At 42.0% G+C, this 22,302-nt stretch overlaps 1 protein-coding gene across 10 annotated transcripts in view; it reads right to left on the bottom strand.

The window, feature by feature from the left end:
* The window catches only part of MYO9B (myosin IXB), a 41,517-nt gene that overhangs the window by 14,257 nt on the left and 4,958 nt on the right, over positions 1-22,302 (bottom strand). For 4 of the 10 annotated variants that reach the window (XM_079328133.1, XM_079328127.1, XM_079328125.1 and 1 more), the window contains exons 2-19: positions 22,113-22,221; positions 18,704-19,597; positions 11,476-11,570; positions 10,192-10,254; positions 9,960-10,059; positions 9,719-9,819; positions 9,377-9,506; positions 8,835-8,924; positions 8,475-8,591; positions 8,060-8,194; positions 6,126-6,247; positions 5,410-5,551; positions 4,986-5,181; positions 3,344-3,419; positions 2,861-2,950; positions 1,713-1,823; positions 624-663; positions 79-201 (exon numbers count right to left, since the gene is read on the bottom strand). In XM_079328133.1, coding sequence (XP_079184259.1) covers positions 79-201; positions 624-663; positions 1,713-1,823; positions 2,861-2,950; positions 3,344-3,419; positions 4,986-5,181; positions 5,410-5,551; positions 6,126-6,247; positions 8,060-8,194; positions 8,475-8,591; positions 8,835-8,924; positions 9,377-9,506; positions 9,719-9,819; positions 9,960-10,059; positions 10,192-10,254; positions 11,476-11,570; positions 18,704-19,540 — 2,568 coding nt within the window. In that variant the 5' untranslated portion in view covers positions 19,541-19,597; positions 22,113-22,221. The remainder of the gene's footprint in view (positions 1-78; positions 202-623; positions 664-1,712; positions 1,824-2,860; positions 2,951-3,343; positions 3,420-4,985; positions 5,182-5,409; positions 5,552-6,125; positions 6,248-8,059; positions 8,195-8,474; positions 8,592-8,834; positions 8,925-9,376; positions 9,507-9,718; positions 9,820-9,959; positions 10,060-10,191; positions 10,255-11,475; positions 11,571-18,703; positions 19,598-22,112; positions 22,222-22,302) is intronic. The other 6 variants (XM_079328134.1, XM_079328129.1, XM_079328130.1 and 3 more) reach the window with 3 other exon arrangements.

The following is a 22,302-nucleotide window of genomic DNA, read 5'->3' as shown; positions in this document are numbered from 1 at the left end:
AAAAAACCACAAGAATAAAACCCACTTTGTTTTCCAAGCAAGACCAGCCCAGATCAGCCCAGCAGGTGTGTCACCTACCTGGAACTGGGCACTTATGCTGGGGGGTTTCTTCTTCTTGTGCAAGTGCAAAAGGGACTTTGTGGTCCGATCGTGCAGGGTCATGCTCATGATGAGCTTCAGAGATTTGGAATCCAGCAAGTTCTACAAGAAAATTTTCATAATCAACAAAGTATAAGTGATTCAACTAAAAGGTAAATATTTTGTCTGAAATGAGTCAGAATGACACCAGCTACCCAGAGTTCCACATTCAGTGGCATGTTACATTTAATGATTATTTCTATTTTGGGCCAAAACATTTCTTAAGAGTGAAACTGTTTCACTGCCCTATGCAAAGAGTGTAAGGTGATCAAGGGGAATCACATAATCACTGCATTTGCTTTCCCTCTGTCTAATCAAATAATTTTTATTAAACTGAACACCCACCTATTTTTTTAGTTTATCAGGATAAAGAACACAACTTTTCTACAATACAAAACAGTTCTGAAGTGAGTTTTGTCAATCAAAATGAAATTCACAGTGCAAAAAAGCCCAAACCCAAGAGAAATTTAAATTTTTCTGATTACCTTGGGAATTATCTGCTTTTGCTTGACACCTTTACTTTTCCTGTTAAAACATTAAAGATAATTTAAGAAAAAAAAATACACATGATTTTTTATTATTTCAGCAAGCCATAAGCTGATGCAATTTATGAGGAAAGGTGAAGGACAGAAGAAAATGAGCACAACAGCATCAGAGTGTGTTCATGCACATGTCATAAGTGATCAATGCAGGAAATGCAAACTGCTTTGCAACAAGAATTTTTTTTTCTGAAATAAACTCTGTAGGTATTGGAAGCTTTCAAAAGTGAAACGTTTTCTCTGAAATCAAAGCCATTCAAAACTACTGTGTTGTACAGACTACTGGGGTGTGAGTTACTCTCTTTAGTAACAGTATGGTTATTAAATTCATTATAACACAAAGGCACTATCAAATAAAAATACTCAATTCAGAAGTTACAGCTGCTGGCAGCAGAACCTCTGTGAAAGCACCCAGTGGCTGCCAGGAGGACAATGCATGTCCCAGCACCAGGAAACTCTGCAATGTCTGAGCAGGACACACACCTCAGGCACAGCTCTCATCCACACACAGAAGGTGAAGAAGTGGAAGGTCTCAGAGAGAAGGCTGCAGTTCACATCCTGCTGCTTCTGAGCATATTAACTCTGTGATATAGGGCAGGTTCCTGCTCTGAGCCACCCAGTTTACATTTACTTATCACACAGCAGAGCACAGATTCATTTTCTTACACATGCACTGAATTGCAGATGTGAAGACTCTAAACCCAGGAATACATCCAGCACCAGCACCCTGAATTTCAGGAAACATTTGTCACACCTTGTAGGAAATCTCACTATTGAATATTTTGCAACAACAAGCTCATAGTACATACTTGGGGTTTTTGAAGCAAGTTCACATGAGATGTAGGTTTAACTCTCAGCTAATGCAATAAAGCAACAAGGTGTTCTCTACAGCCTATTTGCAGAAGGGATATTCAATTTTTAATTGTCCTGTTTAGTGTTTTTCAAAAGACAAATTTGGCACAAGCTTAATTTTTAGGGGTTGGAGTAACTGCTTGGTTCTTGTTGCACTTCCAAAGCAATACCCAGAGCACTCACAGGAGGTGGGAGCGGTGCTGAAGCTGACTGAGGGACCGAAGCAGCTCACAGGGATCATCACCCTGCCAGGGCAGTCCTTTAATACTGGCGATGATTTGGTCATGCATGTCTCTAAAATGATCCACAGCAAAACACAGGTGGCAAATAGAGATACACAGCCATGAGAGAGGGGGGAAAAAAGGAGTTAAAAACCCCAAAAGGTTCCATCACCAAGTGTGCTCCAAAATGTAGCAGGTCAATCCCAGGCTACTTTTTCCTAAACAGGAATGATTTTGATGACAAGAACTTCCTATTCCATCAGAGCTCTCAAATTTAATTGCCAGGGTCGCATATCAACTTTGTCTCTGATTCTACATTTTAATGTAAATTCTTGAGCCATCATTTCAGAAAATGGAGGGAAATTTGGCAAAATGCACTTAACAGACAGGGAACTCCTCTGGTTAAGTCAAGGAACCTCTTCAGGTAGATACAAGCTTCTTTATAACCAACAGTAAACACTTTTATAGTGAGATTTGACTACTAAAATGAGGCTACTTAAACAGACTCTCATCAAGAAAGGTAAGTTATAAACAAGCAGTTAGAGGGATACTTGAAGAAATTTTGGGTTCCATTTCCATTTCAAACTTATTCACGTCTAGCTTTTCAAAGTAAGCCTGGGATGGTCCTTAATCTGTGGTGTGTTACATTCTTCAAGCATGCACTGTGCTTGTGAAGTGCTGTGTCCTGGCATAGAACTTACCTTCTTTACTCTCCAGAGAGGCACAAACCAAAAATAACAGAAGTGTAAGAATCACTTCTGACTCTAGATGCTCTCCCCATTTTCTGAGCTGCTCACAGAGGCAGTAACATTATTACATAGGTTTGTTGCTTCCCTGGGTACTTTTGAACTTTTTTGAATATCAAGATTTAAGATATCCCAAGGAAACAGATCTGGTAAGCTTGATCAATCCTTTCACCCAAATTGGATATTTAGTTCTTTGTTTCCCCAAGTGCCAGAGGCTTTCCAGGATGCAGTAATTAGGAAGCAGCATGAAGTCACTACTTCAAGTGCTCCATGGCTTAACTGTCACCCAGAGCACACTGAGAAAGTCACTGTGTCCTGGAAATGTGCCTCCCTGGCCTGGGAGTTCAGGCCTTTTGCTACTTACTTCTTGTTCTCACAAAAAGAAATGATGTCTTGAAAAGCATTTATATCGAAATCCTCAGAACAATCAAATGAGAAATCGAGCACTGAGCGGCTGCAAAAGGAACACGTACAAAGCCTAAATATCCATGGAAAGGCAAACCTCCCTACAGACACACTTCTGTGAGCCTGGCCCTGCCTCTGCCCCCTTCAGTGACCCAGCCTGGCTGCAGAGGAGCACACAATGCTAAAACTGCACACACCAACCACAGAAAACTCAAAAACCCAGTGGTAAATGGAACTGAGGCTGCCCACAACATGTGGTGGCATTGGCTCTTACATAAAACAAGCCAGAGTGTTGTTTTGATGGTATTAAAAAGGCCAAAGAAAACAAGACAGAAGAAATAAAACTTGCTTTCCTTGTGGAAAGATCTAGTTGAGATTTGATATGTGAAAATCCAACGCAGCAATTCAGCTGTTCCATGTAGGGGTTTAAGGGGTTTCTCACCGATAAACTTTTTCTACCGGCGTATTCGATCTCTGGAGTTCTCCAAGGGGAACTCTGGGTCCTTGACGTACCACTCCTGTCAGGAAATTACCAAAAAATTGCATTTTGACAAAGATATGAGCAGGCAGAAAACCCCAAACAAACCACCAACTCTAGCAAGCCAAGTATCTACCAAGGGCCTGGAGTTTTTATCCAGTCCATCAAGCTACAGTACTTTGCTGGTCAAACTCCCTTCTACTAGAAAGGAAGTTGCAGCTGCTCAAATTTAGTAGTTAATCCTGAATACTCATTTGATACTTGACAGAGGTCTAAGCAGATCAAAACTAGTGATGAGAATACCAGAACTATCATCCCCCAACCTTCACAAACAGGCCTTCAAGTCTGTCTCAGCCTGCTGGAAACGCTGCACTGACTGGAGGAGGAAAGGTGAGAACAGTGACAGTCTCCTCCACGTGTGAATATTAAACCATTTCCACACTCTGTGTGCCTTTAGCACCAAACATGGTGTCTGGTTGATGAGCTTTTGCCACAAACTCATTCTGCCAGCAGAGTAATTGTAGAGTATTAAGCATTTTCAGAGCAGTTTTCTGTTTCATAACTGCAGTTTCCCAGTCCAACCTGCAGTTTCCTGTTCCACACCTGCCATTCCCTGTCCCATCCCTGCTCATCCCAATCCCATCCCCACTGTTCCTTGTCCAATCCCTGCCATTCCCAGCCCCACCTACAGTTTCCCATTATATCCCTGCCATTCTGTGTCCATCATCACTGTTCCCCAACCCCATCCCTGCCATTCCCAGTGCCACTTGCAGTTTCCCATTGCATCCTTGCTGTTTTCTCTCCCATCCCTGCCCTTCCCTGCTCCATCCCTGCCATACCTGGTCCCATCCCTGCCCTTCCCAGCCCCACCTGCAGTTTCCCATTACAACCCTGCTGTTCCTAGCCCTATCCCCAGCCCATCCCTGACATTCCTCAACCCCTTTCCAGCCACACCTGCTACTCCCAGCCCCATCCCCACTGGTCCCTGTGCCATCCCCACCGCTCCCCATTACATCTCTGCCCTTCCCAGCCCCACCTGCTGCTCCCAGCCCCATCCCTGCCATTCCCCAATCCCATTCCCACCGCTCCCCATTACATCCCTGCTGCTCCCAGCCCCATCCCATAACACACCTCCCCAGCCCCACCTGCCATCCCCAGCCCCATCCTTGCCTCTCTCCAGCCCCACCAGCTGCTCCCTGCCCCAGCCCCATCCCCACTGATCCCCATCACATCCCTGCCCCTCCCCAGCCCCACCTGCTGTTCCTAGCCCCACTGTTCCCTGTCCCATCCAATCCCATCCCCACCCCTCCCCATCCCCACCGCTCCCCATCCCATCCCTGCCCCTCCCCAGTCCCACCTGCCATTGCCAGCCCCATCCCTGCTGCTCCCCAGCCCCATCCCATCCCCTCCCCATCCCCACCTGCCATTGCCAGCCCCATCCCTGCTGCTCCCAGCCCCATCCCCACTGTTCCCTGTCCCATCCCCATCCCTCCCCATCCCCACCCCTCCCCATCCCCACCTGCCATCCCCAGCCCCATCCCTGCTGCTCCCAGCCCCATCCCCACTGTTCCCTGTCCCATTCCCACCCCTCCCCTCCCGTGCCCACCTGCAGTTTTGTGGGCGCAGTCTCGGCCGGCCTGCGCCAGCACGGCCATGGCGCGGATGGCGGCTCTCAGCACGGCCCAGCGGAACACGGCCACCGGCTCCATCCCCAGCAGCTCCCGCACGAAGGCGCTGTCGCTGCTGCGCAGCAGGGCCACGATGTCCGGCCGCATGTAATCCATGTTCTTCTCCCTGAAATCCTGAAAAACAGGCACGTGGCAGCTCTCAGGACAGCTCCCTGGCTTTTGTTTTTTCAGAGTAATAGTGAGGGTTGCCTTCCAGCCAACATCATCCTAAAGAAATCCCAAAGTACCTCTGGGAACCCTTCTGATCCAGCCCATTCCCAGCAAGTTTTCTATATCCTGACAACAAACTCCCAGAAAAGGTAAGGAATTTTTTTTTTGGTGCCCATCAGATCTATCACCTACTTTGATCTGGTATTTCACTTTGCCAGCAAAGTGGCGAATAATAAAAGCGGGTTCCATCACTGGGGTTCCGACAAAAAACTTGTTCTCCTCGTGCTGCTGCTTGAATTTTGCCAGTAGAGTTTGGTTGGTGGCATGTGGAAAACTGGGAATACAAGACAAAAAGAGGTCAGCTATTTGTCAAATACAGGTATGTTTATTAGGGTGACAGAATGAACACCTAGTGCTCTTTGTGGAAAATATTACTTGTCCAAGATCTCTACACCTGCTTTGAATTTTAAAGGTGGGCTCAATTTCTGGACCCAAACCAAGCAGCTCCACACACAGCAGGATATTCTGAGGTTTCAAGTGTACATCAATCTTTGCTCCTCCTTCACCAGCCAAATTTAGTTAGCACCACATTAACCATTTACCACACTTGCTACTTAATGCTGCAAATACTTACAGACATGCATTTACTTTAACTGCAGTTCCATGGCAAGCCACAAACATGGAAGTTCCTAAGTTTGCATAAGCCAAAGTTCAGTTTTAGCATCAAAGTATTTTTACCACCATACTGGAATCATTAGAAGCAAACTCCAGTGTTAACCATAGTCATAAATAACCCTTTGCTTCCCACAATATTCCTCTTATTTTTCTGGGGCTGTTTTTCTGCTCCCTTTCGGTCCTTCCCTCCCCCTCTGCCACACATGTTTTTTCAGAAGATGTTTGTTGCTTACTTGCTTTCTTCATCCAGAAGATAGAAAAGGCCAGTGGGCTTCTTGCTGATTAAGTGAATGCAGGCCACATTATCAGTATAGTCAATATTGTGCCAAGTGATCCCTTCACTCTTATATTCCTCCTGTGTAGCTCAAGAAAATTCCCTTATCAGTACAGTGCCCTGACCTTTGATGTCCTGTGGTCTAAGTGCTTAAAACACAGCCTTGGACAGCTACAGCAAAGGGAGTTTGTTAGTTCAGGCAGCAGAGACAAAAATAAGGAGAATTTATAAATAAGAACAGAAGAACAGGCATAGTGGCACAGATCAAAGGTCCTCAGGCATGTCACTCAGCAGGGTCTGTTTGAAAAACTATTTCAAAACCAAAACTGTGAAAGGAATGTTCTGCTGTGCTCTGCCTTCCCAGCTATCAGCACAACCCTAGAGTCAGACATTACATCCACAGCACTCCAGTAAAACTGGGCAGGCATAAAGGACTTCAAGGCTATTTTCTCTTCCATAATTTTTGTATTATGGGAAATGAGAATAGTTAAATATCAAGTTCCAGAGTTTTCATATTGCACTGTCAGAGGAAATAACAGAAGTTTCTAAATAGGCCTCCACAACATCAGCACCAGAACTTCCCTGAGGAAGCAATGGATATTGCTTAGGCTCAGAATATATGAAAAGAGAACATAAAGCTCTTCTGCTGAAGTGACAATCCCTCAAATGCTTGACAAGACAAGCTCCCACCAAGATACAGAAGCAAAATGCCAGATTTTCTTAATGCTGTAAATACCCACAGGAAAAAGTTAATGGTAAGGTAATAAAGTTAAAAAATGATAAAGTAAAGAATCACACAGAAAATTAAGCAAGTTTTACGTTTAACAAGGGACAAAGAGCACCTCTCATGTTCTAGATGATGATGATATATGCATTATTTTTAAGTAGGTGGAATTCAGTTTGCCCAACACAGTGCACACCGTGTTACAGAACTGAAATGCCATTTTCTACAGACAAAAAAGCCTTTCTTTAAAAAGATATAGAGATCCCCCTGAGGGCCCTCAGGCTGCAAGAGATACAGGAAATGGGTCATTCAAGGATTAAGCTTATTTGGAAAAATGGCATTAGAAAAAAAAAAAGAAGACAATGTAACTATTTACTCTGGCCAGCCTGGATAGCCAATTCTGCCCTAAGTTACAAAACAGAGACCTCAACATTATGTTTACACACAAAGTTTGGATGTTTGGTAATTTTTATTTCCTTTAAAATGCTTGCCTAAAGTTGTTGACAAAGTACCACATACTAGAGAATTACTCCTTTCAGCAGTGACCTGAGAACTGCACTTTTGCACAAAGCAGAAAAAAACCAAGTCTGGAGCAAGCTCCCCTCCAAAAGCCAGTGCAGGAACAGGATCTGTTGGCTCCTGCAGCACTCAGAGTGCTCTGTCAGATGACACCAAACAAGTCAATCCTGCAAACAAGTCAATCAACACATGCCAGTGACAGCAGGACTGCAGAACCACTGCCAGGACCAGAGCTCAGCTGGACCCCTAATGCAGTCAGGTGGGAGAAGCAGCAAAGGTTATTGAATACTCACAGACTGACAAAAATAACAGAAGCTCTTTCCCAACCATTTGAACAAAAACACCTGAATCCAACCCCTCACCTACAGACTTCCAATACCAAAGTTCACAGTTTTAGCTGACTTCTGTCTGGGATCACCTGAATGTTATCTTAGTTTTTGCAGTCAAGCAGAAACTTAGTGCCAGCCCTCTGAAGAAAGACCCCATTAGTACAAGAACAGAAATAGTGAAAGAAGAAATTTTAAAAGTAAAGACTTTCAGAAATATTCAAGCAATTATGCCATGGGGTTTTGCAGAGTAAAGGCTAAGTTTGCATAATACATAAACACTAGATAAAAACAGGTTTCACATCAGCCACTCTTGTTTCTTACCTGCTCCAATTTGAAAATGTGCTGATTGAAATAATACTGAAGTTGCTCATTTGCATAATTTATACAGAACTGCTCAAAACTGTTGGTTTCAAAATCTTCAAATCCAAAAATATCAAGTACACCAATGGACAGACACTAAAAGAAGAAATGGAAATCTAGTTACCAGTCTGTCAGTGCCTTAACCCCAACTGATAAACAGTCCAGAAAGCAGTGCAGTCTGTGCTAAAAGATTTTAAATATTTAATAGTTCTGTCTACTGTGAAAACAGAGATGAATAAATATTACCAGGAAATTTACCATGGGCTCGAGAAGTATCAAAATTTATCCCAGATATCAAACCACATCATCTCTAGCATGGACTGTTAGAGCCAAACACACAAGTGCCTGCAAAGACTTGGTTTTATGAGAGACTTACTGTAACAGATTCCTCCATGTCCTTCTTGTTAAGGAGTGCATGATTGATTCTCAGAACAATCCAATCAAACAGAGCACTGTACAAGGACTTGGCCATGGAATCACGAGCTGTTATTGCCTGCAGATCAAACAATCTTCAGAATTTTGTTTTAAAAAAATCATCATTTCCGTTTCAAACCAGTGTCACTCACAGGTTACAACCCCAGCAGAGATAAGTAAAACCACAATTTGCTTTTAATTCAAACTTATAGCTTTCCAACCACCCTCACAAAATGTGAAAGTGTACCATAACAGCTTTTTTAATCCAAAAACAGCAAGTTTCAGTTATTTAAAATCACTCTACAAGTGTTCTTTTACTCACCTCATTGAGACTATATGGCAAAATAAGCTTATCATTAGCAGTCACAGTTTTTCTTTTTGTGAGCACTTCTACCAGGATTTCCCGTTTAACCTTCAAAACAAGAAAGAATAAGAGTTGCTGTCACCATCAAGCTCCTCAATAATTAATTTGACTGCAGCAGTGGACACACAACTTCTTCAGATAAGCTCTGTGACAACAGCCACATTTATCATCCATCAGTAGCTTTACAAGTCCTACAACTCATTTAAATTATCTTGTTTACATTCATTCAGATGTTTGCCTGTGGTGGCAAAGAACACACCTACACTGAATCTGTTCTTGCTCATCTCTGTCATTGGTGAGTCAACAAATTCTATTTCCATGCTATAGATTATATTCCATCTCTAACCCAAATAATCTCACTAATTTCATGTTTCCCCTCCCACAAGATCAATTTGGTGCAAGAATCACCAAGGAGATTCAGATACAGCAATAGGGATATCTGAGGGAAATGCTGAGGTAGAACATGACAATAAATTCTCTTTAATGCTAAAGAGAAACACCTTCAACAGCTGGGAAAGAATGTCCAACACTTCAGGAGGTCCCACGTCCAAACCTTCATCCCGACCTGTGGCTTTCTTCTTGTATGTGACATTGCCCAAATACAGAATAGCTGAAAGTATTGAAAAGATCCTAAGGAAGAAAAATTGAATTATGTCAGAATTTTTCTTAAGAGAGTTCATTATACCAGGTTAGCAGATCTCATTCTGCCTTAAGAATTAGTCTGTAAATCCTCAAACACTCATCTCTCCTCATTCACTATAGAACCACATGTGATCCCAGCTGCTCATTGCAACCCATGAACAAAAACTGCCAGCAACAAAAGCTCACAGAATTCCACTTACTGTTTCTTTGTTGCTGAAAGGAAGCCAACCATCTCCATGGCTTGTTTCAATCTCTCAAATTCATGTCGGAGATCTTCCCCATCTTCAATTTTCAAGTTATGCTGCAAAGAAGAATCCAAAAAAAGGCAGAGAGTGAAACCTAAACATCACAAAAAGCCCAGTATAATCTATTCCCCTTCCTTTCATCTTTGACACAACACACAGACAGCCCTTACCAATGCATTGGTAAATCACAGATTACCTGGTTGAGGTAGAAATAATCTTCAGGTTGCTTGAGGTGAAATTCTTTACGCTCTTCCTCATTGACTCCAAGTAGCAAATAATAAAAGACATGGTAGTTCCTGCAAAGTCAATACATTTCTCTCATGAAAATATAGTGGATTTTCTTTTATTCTGTATAATTCAGATGCTCATAAATTACTGCATTAAATTACTGGTTTTAATTCTCTTGGAAAATTATATTTCTCTCTTACCTTTCATCTTTTTCTTGAGAAACCAGACGAGATTTTTCAAGCAGGTATTTTTCAACCACAGCCCTAAGGAGCCACAGAAAATGAAATAAACATGAGGGCAAAAAGAGAAACCCTCAAAAAACAGACAGCAATTGCCAAGAGAGTTCAAATAATGATATCTGCACTGAAATGTGCTAACCTAAATCTCAACCAAGAATTTCAGGGTCTCTGTATTGTGACTGGAACAAAGAAATACCCAAGGAACACCTCTCTGCAGTGCTTGGGTTTAGTGTGGATAACTTAAAACAGACCAAGCAAGGAAAGTGCTGATGAAAATTGCCACCAGTAACAAGACCCACAGAGTGGTAAGAATGTGTTATCCTGGAAGATTAACACTTATCTGACAAGGCAAGACCCCAGAAATATCCCAGATATCTGTCTGATTCTCATCCCCACAAATCTGCTGGATTTTTCCCATCAGTGAAGATGTCAGCCCAGAATGGAAGCCAGCCACCAAACCCCCTACAGGGTGACAAAGTAACCCAAACAATAATTCCAAGTCCTTGACAAGGGGTGCAATGATTGAGGACAAAGTTTGAGCAACTTTTTCTCAGGCTGAAGGCAAAACAAGTGTATTCAAATTGTAACAATCTCCTGAACTAGTGTGACTGCAAGTGAAAAATAAGTTAAATTCTTTCTGAATAACACTCAAGGCACATGTGGCACAGAGTTCCCAGTTACTCATGTTATTGCAAATGAGAAGAAATTCAAAGAAACTCTGGAGCATAAAGGTCAGGGATTGCCCATGACACTCCACAGCCCCTCAGAACCAGCAAATGTAGGCATTAAGTATTTAATGTTTTAAGACCTTCAGATATAAGCACACACATTTGATTAAGTAATTTTATTGCTTTCTTTATCTCTCAAACTGATGTTTAAACTGTTTCTTTAAAATGGCTTCCTCAAATCTATTTCACTTCTTTCCACTTCTGTTAAAAATTCAGATCTTCTGGTTTTTAAATGCAAAATGGAAAGGACAGGGGGTGTTATGCAAAAGCCTCATTTAGCATGAAGGTGAAAATACAGCAGCAGATCCTTAACCTGAGCCAGATGTGCAGCAAAGTCAGAATATTGTGCATCACCTTACAATTCCACAAAACTCAGTTACAGAACTTTAAACTCCACAGCATCAAGCTATTCTCATATGAGCAGAGCTTCAACAAGGCAGCATTTCATGTATAACAGAGGCTTCCCAGTTCCCAAAAGCACTGAGATCTCCCCCAGATCAGCTCACCCTGTACTTACCCCCTGACAATACCATTCTCTAAATAGTTGACTTGAATGAACTTCCCAAAACGACTGGAGTTATTGTTATGTGCTGTTTTTGCATTTCCAAATGCCTGCAATAAAGCAAAATGAGTTAATTTGCAATCAAATTCAGTATGTCAATGCACAGCTTCCCAAGCTCTTCTGTTCATTGTTCAGATTCCCTTAGCTTCCAGAATAAATTGGAATATTGGGGGAATTGCAGCACACAAACACCAAAAAGGCAGCCTAGGAAGCCCCCATGTTCCTCACAGAACTAGATGTGCTTATTATTTCACCCATGCAGTAATGTTTGTGGGACTGAGGGAAGGAAATAACACTTCTAGATATTTTTAGAGGTACAGGACAGGTAACCACAGGTAGGGAGTGCAAATCAGCTTTAATCAGTGACAATTAGGACAGAAAAGACATCCAGCAGGGTGAGGATGGTGCCAAAGTGTATCCTTTCAATAAATACATATTTTATTCCTTTTGCTCTGTCTAGTCTCTGTTCCAGGCAACAAAGACAGCACAACAACCATGAAATCACCTCTTCCATACAAAAGTCACAAACCACATCCTATTCCCCCATGTGTCACTACCACTGAAAAACATTCCCATTAAACACAACTTTTCTTTAGGAGAGACAGAACATTAATGTCTCCTTTATAAAGTTGGCCCAGGAATTTTCAACATTGTGCATTAAAAAAAAACAGGAAAAGGACAAACAGAAAAAATTTGGTTTACAGAACAACTCATTGGGCAGCTACTCTGCTACACAACACTGAAAAATGGAGTTTTATGATGAGGTGTTAGGAATGAAAAAATACATATGGCACAAACTTTAACTGTGCATCTCTAATTCTTCTATCAGATCATGAGTCCTCTGACAGCTGCTAACACACACAACAAAATCCCCTGCAGGAGCCACACTCAAGAGCTCCAAAGGAAACTTTTACATGTAAAATCCTGTACCATCAGCTATTGGGAATGTCTTTATCAACTCTTAACTTTGTGTTCCAAGGGCATGGGAAACTTGTCACCCACACAGCATCTAAAGAAGGAAACCTCAGCAAAATGCAATTACTTGCAAAAACACCCTGCTTGGAGTAGGCTACCCCAGCATCTCCTGCCACAGATATTTCCTCTTAAACCTGTTCTGTTTTTTAAATTTCCACCACTATCTGCATTCAGAGGATCTGAAAAACTTCCTATAAGCTGGGAGAATGTCTATAATTCTTCAGGCAACTTATTCCTGACCTAAAGGAATAAGCTCAAGGAGCTTTTCCTGTGCAGAGTAACTGTGCTGCAACTTCAGAAAAATCAATAGGCTTCAGCAGGGAGAGATGGAGAAATGCTCACACAAGGCTGAAGGGAGAGGATTTGGATCCAGAAACACTCACACAGGGCTGAAGGGAGAGGATTTGGATCCAGAAATGCTCACACAAGGCTGAAGGGAGAGGATTTGGATCCAGAAATGCTCACACAGGGCTGAAGGGAGAGGATTTGGATCCAGAAATGCTCACACAAGGCTGAAGGGAGAGGATTTGGATCCAGAAACACTCACACAAGGCTGAAGGGAGAGGATTTGGATCCAGAAATGCTCACACAGGGCTGAAGGGAGAGGATTTGGATCCAGAAATGCTCACACAGGGCTGAAGGGAGAGGATTTGGATCCAGAAATGCTCACACAAGGCTGAAGGGAGAAGATTTGGATCCAGAAATGCTCACACAGGGCTGAAGGGAGAGGATTTGGATCCAGAAATGCTCACACAAGGCTGAAGGGAGAGGATTTGGATCCAGAAATGCTCACACAAGGCTGAGGCTGAGCTCCAGCTTTGGATTTTCCAAGCCCACACCACACAGTGCCAACAGCATCCCCACTCAGATTTTTCAAGGCAAACATTGCTCAGCCACCACTATCTGTTTGTAGCATTTATCCACCAATATATCACCCAGATTTCCTTTTTTTTAGAGCCCATTTTGCACACATATGCAAATTAATAGCTGCATAAAATGCAGGTCAGCTCCTTGCAGTTGCCAAACCAGCAGTGAAAGTCCTGTGACATCAGTGAATTGTGAGTACATCAAACCCTCTTCCTCTCCAGGACAGTGGCTCAGCTCCTGCTCTCTGCAAAACACCATCCAACTTCCCATTCTGGCCTTTGGGAAATCTGCTGCAGTGAACTCTGCCAGGCTACAGAGCAAAGGACTTGCAAAATGATCCTAGAAAACATTTTTATCAAGTTTTCCAGCTGGAGCCACCTATCAGTTCACAGTCATGTCCAAGAAGTCAAACCACAGTACAGTTACATTTGCAACATTATTTTTGATTAATAAATATTTTTGGCATGATAGAGTTAAGAAATCCCATAACTAAGGCTTCCTGAAAAACTTTTCTTAGTGATTACTCATGTAAGCAATGAATACAGTTTAAAACTAAAGGCTCTTATGATCTCATGTGTCTGGTATTTAGTCAAAGCATACAGCAAATTCTTAAAAGCTGATCTAATATTAACAGTTTTTAGGAAATTTTTCATGTGCTGGTTTCCTCAGAAGAGCCTTTAACATACACAACTTTTTAAAGAACATTTCAAGCCAGGTAACATTTTGGGTGGGTATTTTTTTTTGTATAACATTTAACTTTAATGACTGTTACCATGTTCCTCAAAATACTTGGAAGAGTACAAAATAAATTCAGAAGACCTGAGGGGACAAGAAAATTTCAGTTACAGATAAATAATCCTTTATATAAACAAACCCATTCACTGTTTTCCCTTGTGAGTTCACGAGAAGGCAAATAAAACCAAAAAAATGAAATCATTCCAATGCACAACACCAGCTGTATAAAACAGGGTGAGTCAAAAATAGCAGGAATCAGAGCTGGGATGGCTTATTCTGGGAGGCAGGAAGTCATTCAACCCATCCTCTTACCTTGGAATGCAAGAGGCACAAACTGGAGCCTGACACTTCAAACTCTTCCAACAGGGATAGATAGAAAAGGATGCAGAAAATCATCAAATTCTCCTTTTATTTGTTTAAAAACCCCCAACCATGCTCCCAGCATGTACCTCAGGAACACAACAAAAATCTTATTTGTTTCATAAGAATTTCCAGAATCTGGAAAAGCTGTTGGGAGTTTTCAGAAGCAGCAACACACAACCCCAGCTCCAAAGGACAGGGGAGACTCCAACTCACAGCCTGGCAGAGGAAATGGTTCCTTCAGAGCTGAGCTGGGTTTATCAGTATCCTCACAACCCTGCTGTGAAATATCCACTCACCAACAGCAAACTGCAGTGCTCAGGGTAATTCTGCAACTCCTCCTGCTGGGGAATGTCCTGGCAACTCCAAGCAATCCCCTTGGCAGGACTGAATGAAGAATAAGGTGATTTTTTTTTTTTTTTTTTTTCCCCCAAGAGTTGTGTGCAGCAGGAAAAGCAGGCAACATCACATTTTTACCAGAAAAACCAGTGCCATGCAAGCAAATGGAAAAAGGAAGTTCCATTCCTCCTTTGATTACAATTCTTAAAGCAAACCCATGCAGATAATTTCCCTGGAATAGAACTGGCTACACCCACAGGGTGCTTGTGCAGGCTTTGATGGCAAATAGAAATAAAAACCAGAGCTGAAGCTTCACTGAGCTGCAGCCCATCTCATCCCAAAGTCACAAGCAGAGGGGTTTGTCATGAAGGAAACAGAGCTGGCAGCAAATTGCTCTGCTCTTCTCCACAGAACTGTAAAGCATAAAATTTGATGTGATTAAATTTTAAAGGTTTTTATATATGGTGAGTTCTAGAAAATCTGATATTGCCCTCCCCCACCTGATTGTGCTGTCAACAATAATTCTTCTTTAGAAGATCAATTAATAAAAGATTCTTGTTGGAATTTCTATTTTACTTGGCCTTAATTTTTTCCAAAGGCTGGTTCAGTGTCAGTGAGAAATCAAATGGGAATAAGCCATGATTTTCAAGACAATACATGAAGAATTATGACACCCCAAATATTTTCATCTGTTCCAACTCTCCTCACCTCCCATTTCAGAGGGAAAAGAACTTTCAGCCCATTGAAAGGAAATTCTGTAATAAACGGGGGACACTGAGGGTTACAATTTAACAACAGACAAAGCCAAGGGGAGCTCTGCTGCCAGAAAACAAAGTTCCCTTTCCTCTGCTCTCTCACCACATGCTCCTATCCTCTAACTCAATTTTCTGCCACTTTACTAAATTAACTGCCTTGAAGAATGAGTTAACTTTAAATTTCTAAAATAAATTCAGAGACTTAGATAGCACACTGTGCACTTTATAGCTGAAACATGCAGTTAAGCCATTTTTCCCTGATGAAAGGAAAATATAAATTTATTGGAAACTTCTTCAGTGTGTATGGAAAGGTTTAATTGTCTTGTTTGAGCCTACAAAATAAACAAATATTTGATTCATTATTCCCAATTTGACCCAAATAATAGTTCCCCAAGGCTGGATTCACTATTCCAAATTTGAACCCAACAGTTCCCAAGTGTAAATTCCTTCTCAGGATTTCAATCCTAACTAACTTGAACTTAGTCAATACAAGAAGGCAAAGCTTCAAGTCAGTGAACTATATTTTAATTACTAAATTTAGAAAAGGTTGAAAAAGTCAGGAGTATCTTAAAACAGAGCTTATATTTATCTTCCCACCAGTTTTAAAGAAACTGCTCTTCACTAGAGATGATCTCCCTTAGCCTGGAGATACAATTGAAATAAAAAAGAAAACAACATCCATAATCTGAGAGCAATTCCTCCATAGGAAAGGCAACTGAATGAACTGTTGAAGACCAGCACAAAGCTCAGCTTTAGGCACCACTGTCCATGCTCAGCCTCCCTCCCTGATCCTTCTCTGGAAAGCTGCAAGCAGTGCCAAACATAATGAGAATTATTGCAATTGATCTCTGCTTATGAGCTCCCCTAAAGGAACCTTTTCAGCTGAAATGGGTGTTGGGATGGAGCAGGAAGTGCCTGAGGTTCAGAGCTGCCCCATGACCACTCTCCTCTCACAGCCCATGTGACAGCAGTTGTGCTGATACCATGGTTAATTTTTAACTACACTGCCTCAGCATCAGGGCTTGCATCTCTCAGATGTTTGACAAGGCAACATCAAGCAACATTTGACATCAAATTTTTCATAGTTTAGCTGTAACTCCATTCTCCAGTCCAGAAATTGTAATCAAGGAGCAAAAATATTAATAATATTTATCTGTTAACTATTTAGAGATTTGAACTCAGATTAATCAGCCAGCTCAGAAACAGGATTCAATAAGAAATATTTCTCATTCCCTAAGTAAATATAAAATTATAAATCCATCTCCATAAGACCCTAATTGTGCTCATCCCTCTGTGCTGGAAACAGCTGCTGTAACCCTTTGAACTTTTGCAGAAACAGCTCCATTTTACATAGGTAGCAGAAAAATAAGAGATCACTAAAATGAGGAAGTTCTGACCCAGAATGCAATTCATTTCTACATCATGGAAGTTTTCAGTCAAGAATACATTTTCAACTTTGATGAAGATTCAGAATAAAACTTCCAAGTTAAGCAGAGCATTCTCAAATAGTCTGGGCATACTAAAACTGTTTGTGCAAAAAATCCCCAGAAACATCCATTTCACAAAAATTCCCTTGTAGCACTTCAGTTCCTTTCAGTAAAACCCAAAATGAGTCACCAGGGATGGATTTAGAAGTGACCAGCCCTAAGAGGAGCCTGCAGTCAGTTTAACTTCCACAAAGCAATGTAAGCTTTCTGTGCATCCCACCCCAGAACCAAGAATTAACTTTTTTTATTTTTTAAATCATGCTTAGTGACTGAAATTGGGGAACATGGAAGCTTCACTCTGATGCATCAACTCTGATGCATCAAAGCAGGATAAGCATCTTTTGTGTTCTAAGCCTATCTTTTTGATGCACACTGAATTTACAGGAATATCTATTCAAATCTGAAATACTATTTTCTCATGAAAAGTATTACTAAATGCTCAGTGGAAGTCTGAGGAAACTGTGGTACATGAGACAACCAGTCCTAGCATAGAAAACCATAAATACCTCTTTATGAACATGCCCAGATTTACACAACAGCCTGTGACTCCAGCAAAGTCATGAATTTTAGTTCTGAGCCCAGGAATAGATGCATTTGTCACTCAGCAGACAGAGACACACAGGAGTTTAAATCCCTGTCTGGTTTGACACAGCTGTACCAGGTCTGTAGACGAGGATCTGAAACACTTAAATTTATCAAAGGTAGAGAGATCAGCTGATCAAACAGGGCTTTCCACTGTGACCCCTTCCTGTTTTCTGTTTAGAACTGCAAACTTGAACTCCAGCAAGCAACAAGCCTCAATTTTACTTCTTCTTTCAAGCAGCTGAAAGCAACACCAAAAAAAAGAACTTGCATATATTCCTTATTCTTTACAGAAGAGCTTTAAAAAAAGCTTGAACTTTTTTTATGAAGGTGTTACTACATTTGAAACTCAACCTAAAAATTACAATGGTGGTGCTCAAGCTCTTTGCTGTTGAAGATTTTGTTATGGGTGAGAATTACATCCATCCATGCTTCCAGAGTTTTTCCTTTAAGAGAGTAAAAGGGCCTAACAGATCAGTTTAAGTTTATCCCAACATTACCTAATACAAGGCCAGCTGTACCCCCTCCTTCTCACATGTTTAGTTTTGCTTTCTGCTGGAAATGCTGTAATAATTAAAAGCCAAAATTGACTCCCACTTTCTCTTCAACTAAAAATGCTGCTCTCTTCCACAAACAGCTGTAGAAATAACTCCCTCAAAAACAGAGTTCAGTAAAATGCTCACACACAAAGGCAGGATCACACCAAGCAGTTGATGTTTCAGTGGAATAATATTTATGAAAAATTTGCTTATGATTTGCTTCAAATGCCATCAAAACTTTCAGATGGAAAGCACAGGTAACATCTGCCCCAGATTACTGGTGTTTAGTGGTGCAAAGTTAAATCATATACAAATTACAAGCAACAGGAAGTCAAGTGAACATTATAAGGAAAATCAATTAGAAGCAGTTGGGTAAGGCTGCCAAGCACCACTGCAGCCCTGTGACATTTAAACCTACACCAAATGACAAGCCTAAACCAGTGACATTTTAAGCCTAAACCAAGTAGATGACTCAAAAATAGCATTCAACAGCAGTTATTTGAAAAATAAATTAGCACAGAAGGCAGCTTGAGCATGGATTTACCTCGAGAACTGGTCCAGCTCCCAGGATGGTTCTCTCCACACCACTGGCGTACCCTTTCTGGCTCAGTGCCGTGAGGCAGTGAATTAAAAAGTTTGTGCTTTGGGTTTTCCCAGACCCACTTTCACCTGATATAACGATGCACTGATTAACATGTTTTTTAAGCATTGTGTGATAGGCCACATCAGCAATGGCAAAAATATGAGGCTCCAACTTCCCAAGCTGATGGTTCTCATACATCTTGACATACTTGGGGTTATAAATGGGCAGGAACTTGAAGGGGTTAATTGCAATCAGGATACTCCCTGCATAAGTGTAGATCCTGTGCTTTAGGAAGCGGCACTTGAGATTCTCCAGGAGCGTCGTCTCGGTCAGGTTGGGCAGATTGCAGAGGTCATCAAAGTCCTCCTGGTGCCAGGGCAGAAATCCCCTCTCCACCAAGCGCCGGGCATCCGTCTCCTTGGACAGCAGCTGCATCTGCACGTACTTGATGGTGCCATCAGTGTTCCTCTCCTGCAGCAGGAAGTAGTACCCATCCTGCTGCGGGTGCTCGTCCTGCGCGCGCCGCGGCCACAGCAGCACCCTGTGCACCGGAGAGTCGTTGATGTCCAGCACCCATTCTTCTCCCCCTGATTCTTTCACCTCCACCAGCACATAATGTTTGGAGACATCCAGGTTTAAGATGTTAATGACATCCTTGATGACGTCTGATGAGGTGCTGTCCTTGGTTGCTGTCACTTTGCAGCAGGGAGCACTTTCTGTTGAGAGCTGGGGGTAAATATGAAGGTTATAGGCTGCCTTTGCCTGGCAAACTGCACTGTCAGCATCTTTTAAACTCATTCTGTCCCCAGATGGGCTTCAGTCTGCCACCCCTGCTTAATGTGCAGTGCCCATTGTCTGAAAAAAAGGAAAAATGAAAAAAATCAGGTGTTAAAAAGTGTGCACAACAGATGTTATTTTCTGCAGGATGAGAATACAGTTATTACATAGCACATTTGTTTTTTAATAATTTGCTATCAGTGATATTATTAGAAAAATGCTGTTTGGGATATTCTATGCAGTAGAGAGCTCCCACAGCACCCAGCCTTCTCCCACTTTTCCTTCTATTCCCATGCCATCCCTTCCTCCCTGTCATGGCACACAAGAATTCATACAGCCGAGCAAAACAAACCAGGATCAATGTCCAGACTAAAACTTCCTTGTTTCCCCAGGTTAGTTTTAGCCCAGATGCTCTCCCTGACCTGCTTCACACAAACATTTATCCACACTCCCACAGAAACTCTTCCTTAAAGCTGCACCAGCAGCTTGAGGCAGAAACAGGGTTTGGTCACTTCTTAATTCAGCAGTGAGGGTTTAGAGCAGCCATGAGCTAAGGCAGAAGGATCAGAGCACACAGACACAAGGAGGAAAATGGTTCACTGAAACCCACTTTTTTTTCCTATTATTTTCCCTAACTAAGCTCCTTCCATAGAGGAACAAGTCAGTACAGAGCTTCCAGGAGCAGAGCCCCCAGCTGCCTGGGGTACACGCTGCTGTTGCTCCCTTCACACCACAGGGGTTTCTTCACCACGGATCATTTACACAGCCAAGAGACTGCTCATTCCACTTGAGTGAACCACATCCTTGCTACACAGGGTTTGAACATGACTTTTATCTTCCATCTTAGGCAACAAAGTGAAGTCAAGCCTTACTGCAGCTACTTTTCAGCAGTGAACAAGATCCTCAATACCCCATGTCATTCACAAGCATTTAGACCCATCACATCAACTCCTTCCTCATGGGTTTGGGAACCTCATTCACACATCTCCAAAAACCATTCATTGCTTTTTCCTCCCTTCAGCCTTGGTGGAAACCAGACACATAACTCCAGCCTACCAACAACCTCAAAGCCAGCCTCTTCCTCACTGCCAAGTTAAAAGTCTCTAGACTCTGTTGCCATCTGTGCCTGTTTCCTCTCATCTGCAGTTTGGTGTCACCAGAACTAAGCTTGCCCAGGCTGCTTTAGTTCCACAGTTTCTTTGTTTATCAAGGGGCACTCAAAGGAGAAGGATAATGAAATACCCCTTTGTTTCAGCAGTCTGTAAAACTTCACACTGAGAATAGCAGTGCAATTTTTGCTCTAAGAACAAAGTGTTCTAATTATACACTGACATGCCAAATGCATTTTTTAAAAAAAGAGGAAAGAGGCAGAGAAATGCCAAAGAAGTTACTTTTTGCCACTAAACAACTGCACAGGAACTTGCACAAGGCCACAGAGAGTAATCATCTCAAATTAAAATCAGTAGAGTTGGAGGCTTTTAGCTGCCACTTCCAGTGCAAGTAATGAATCACTTCACAAACCAGAGGACAGAGCTGTGGCTGATGAACAGCCTCCAAGGAGGGAGTTGTGCTTTCAGGGACTCTGCAAGGCAGCTTACACAGACACTGCCACACAGGCTGGGCCATTTGTAGTGGCTACTCATCAAAAGGAAGGCTGAATAAGCCACAGATGGCAAGACAAACCACAACACATCTCTGATCAAACTGTATGATCCACCCAAGAATGTTTTTCCCTATTAAATGTCATTCTTCATTCATTAAGCAGGGCTGGTTCCAAGAACCTGGTCATACAAAAGGCTGGAGCAATGAGCTCCAAGTGTCCTCTCCATTTCCTGTAATTATCACTGACCAGTCAAGAAGTCTGAAACACCTTGGAAGCAATTAAGCAAGTGTTAAACATTCCTAATACATAAAAGCTCAGACCTTGGCACAAAGCAGAATGTACAGCAGACTCATGGGGAAGATCCATCTGAGCACAGACAGAAAAATAGAACAAAAGTGACCATTTTCCTCTCCAGCTACTCAGCCAGTTCAAGGGACACAGCCTTTTGCAGACTTCCTTTTTTACTCCCCCAGCAATTAGTTTCAGACACACTGAAACTGTCTGAAAGGCTGCTGAGTTAGAGGAAGTCACCTCAGTAAGCATTTTAGCCAAAACAGCCCCTAAAAAACCTTGCACCAGCTTTTTGCCAACACAAAAGAGCTGAGCCTTGGTGCTGATCTGTGACTTTGCTAACACACATTTCCTAACCTTGTTTCACATCAGCCACCAAAATCTGGGACATTGCTCAAGATTCCAGCTCACACTTTCCAAAGGGGAAATCAGAGTGCAGATGTCACTTCTCTACAAGGTGTGTATGACTGGAAAATTCAATTTTTCCATCTGAGAATGTCCAGGTATTGCAGAGGTTTGAGGAAAACCTGCTGGTCTCCTCCTACTTGTGATTTTCTTAGAAAGGATATCAAATTTATTTGATGACAATACAGCTCTGAAAGAGACAGACCTCAGGCTTCCCACTAAACAATTTTTCAAGCCAGAAATTAGAGCATAAAAGCAAAATAGCATTCACTGGATAGATTATAAATTGGTTACCTAATGATTCCCAGTATTCATTTAAGGACAGGTATCTTCAAGCAACTGGAGGATGAGTTCCTAGTGAACTTGGATTCCTGGCATCAAAGTAAACATTTTCATGGTGATTCTAAAAGAAGGGGAAAAGAAAGTTACTGAGAAAGAACATATCATAGAGATTGAGAAGGCAGCAAGTGAGCAAGAAGTTAAA

The sequence above is a fragment of the Erithacus rubecula genome, assembly GCF_903797595.1.
Source record: "Erithacus rubecula genome assembly, chromosome: 28".
Taxonomy (NCBI): domain Eukaryota; kingdom Metazoa; phylum Chordata; class Aves; order Passeriformes; family Muscicapidae; genus Erithacus; species Erithacus rubecula.
Note: the sequence above shows the minus strand (reverse complement) of the source record. Positions and strands in the feature narration are given on the sequence as shown.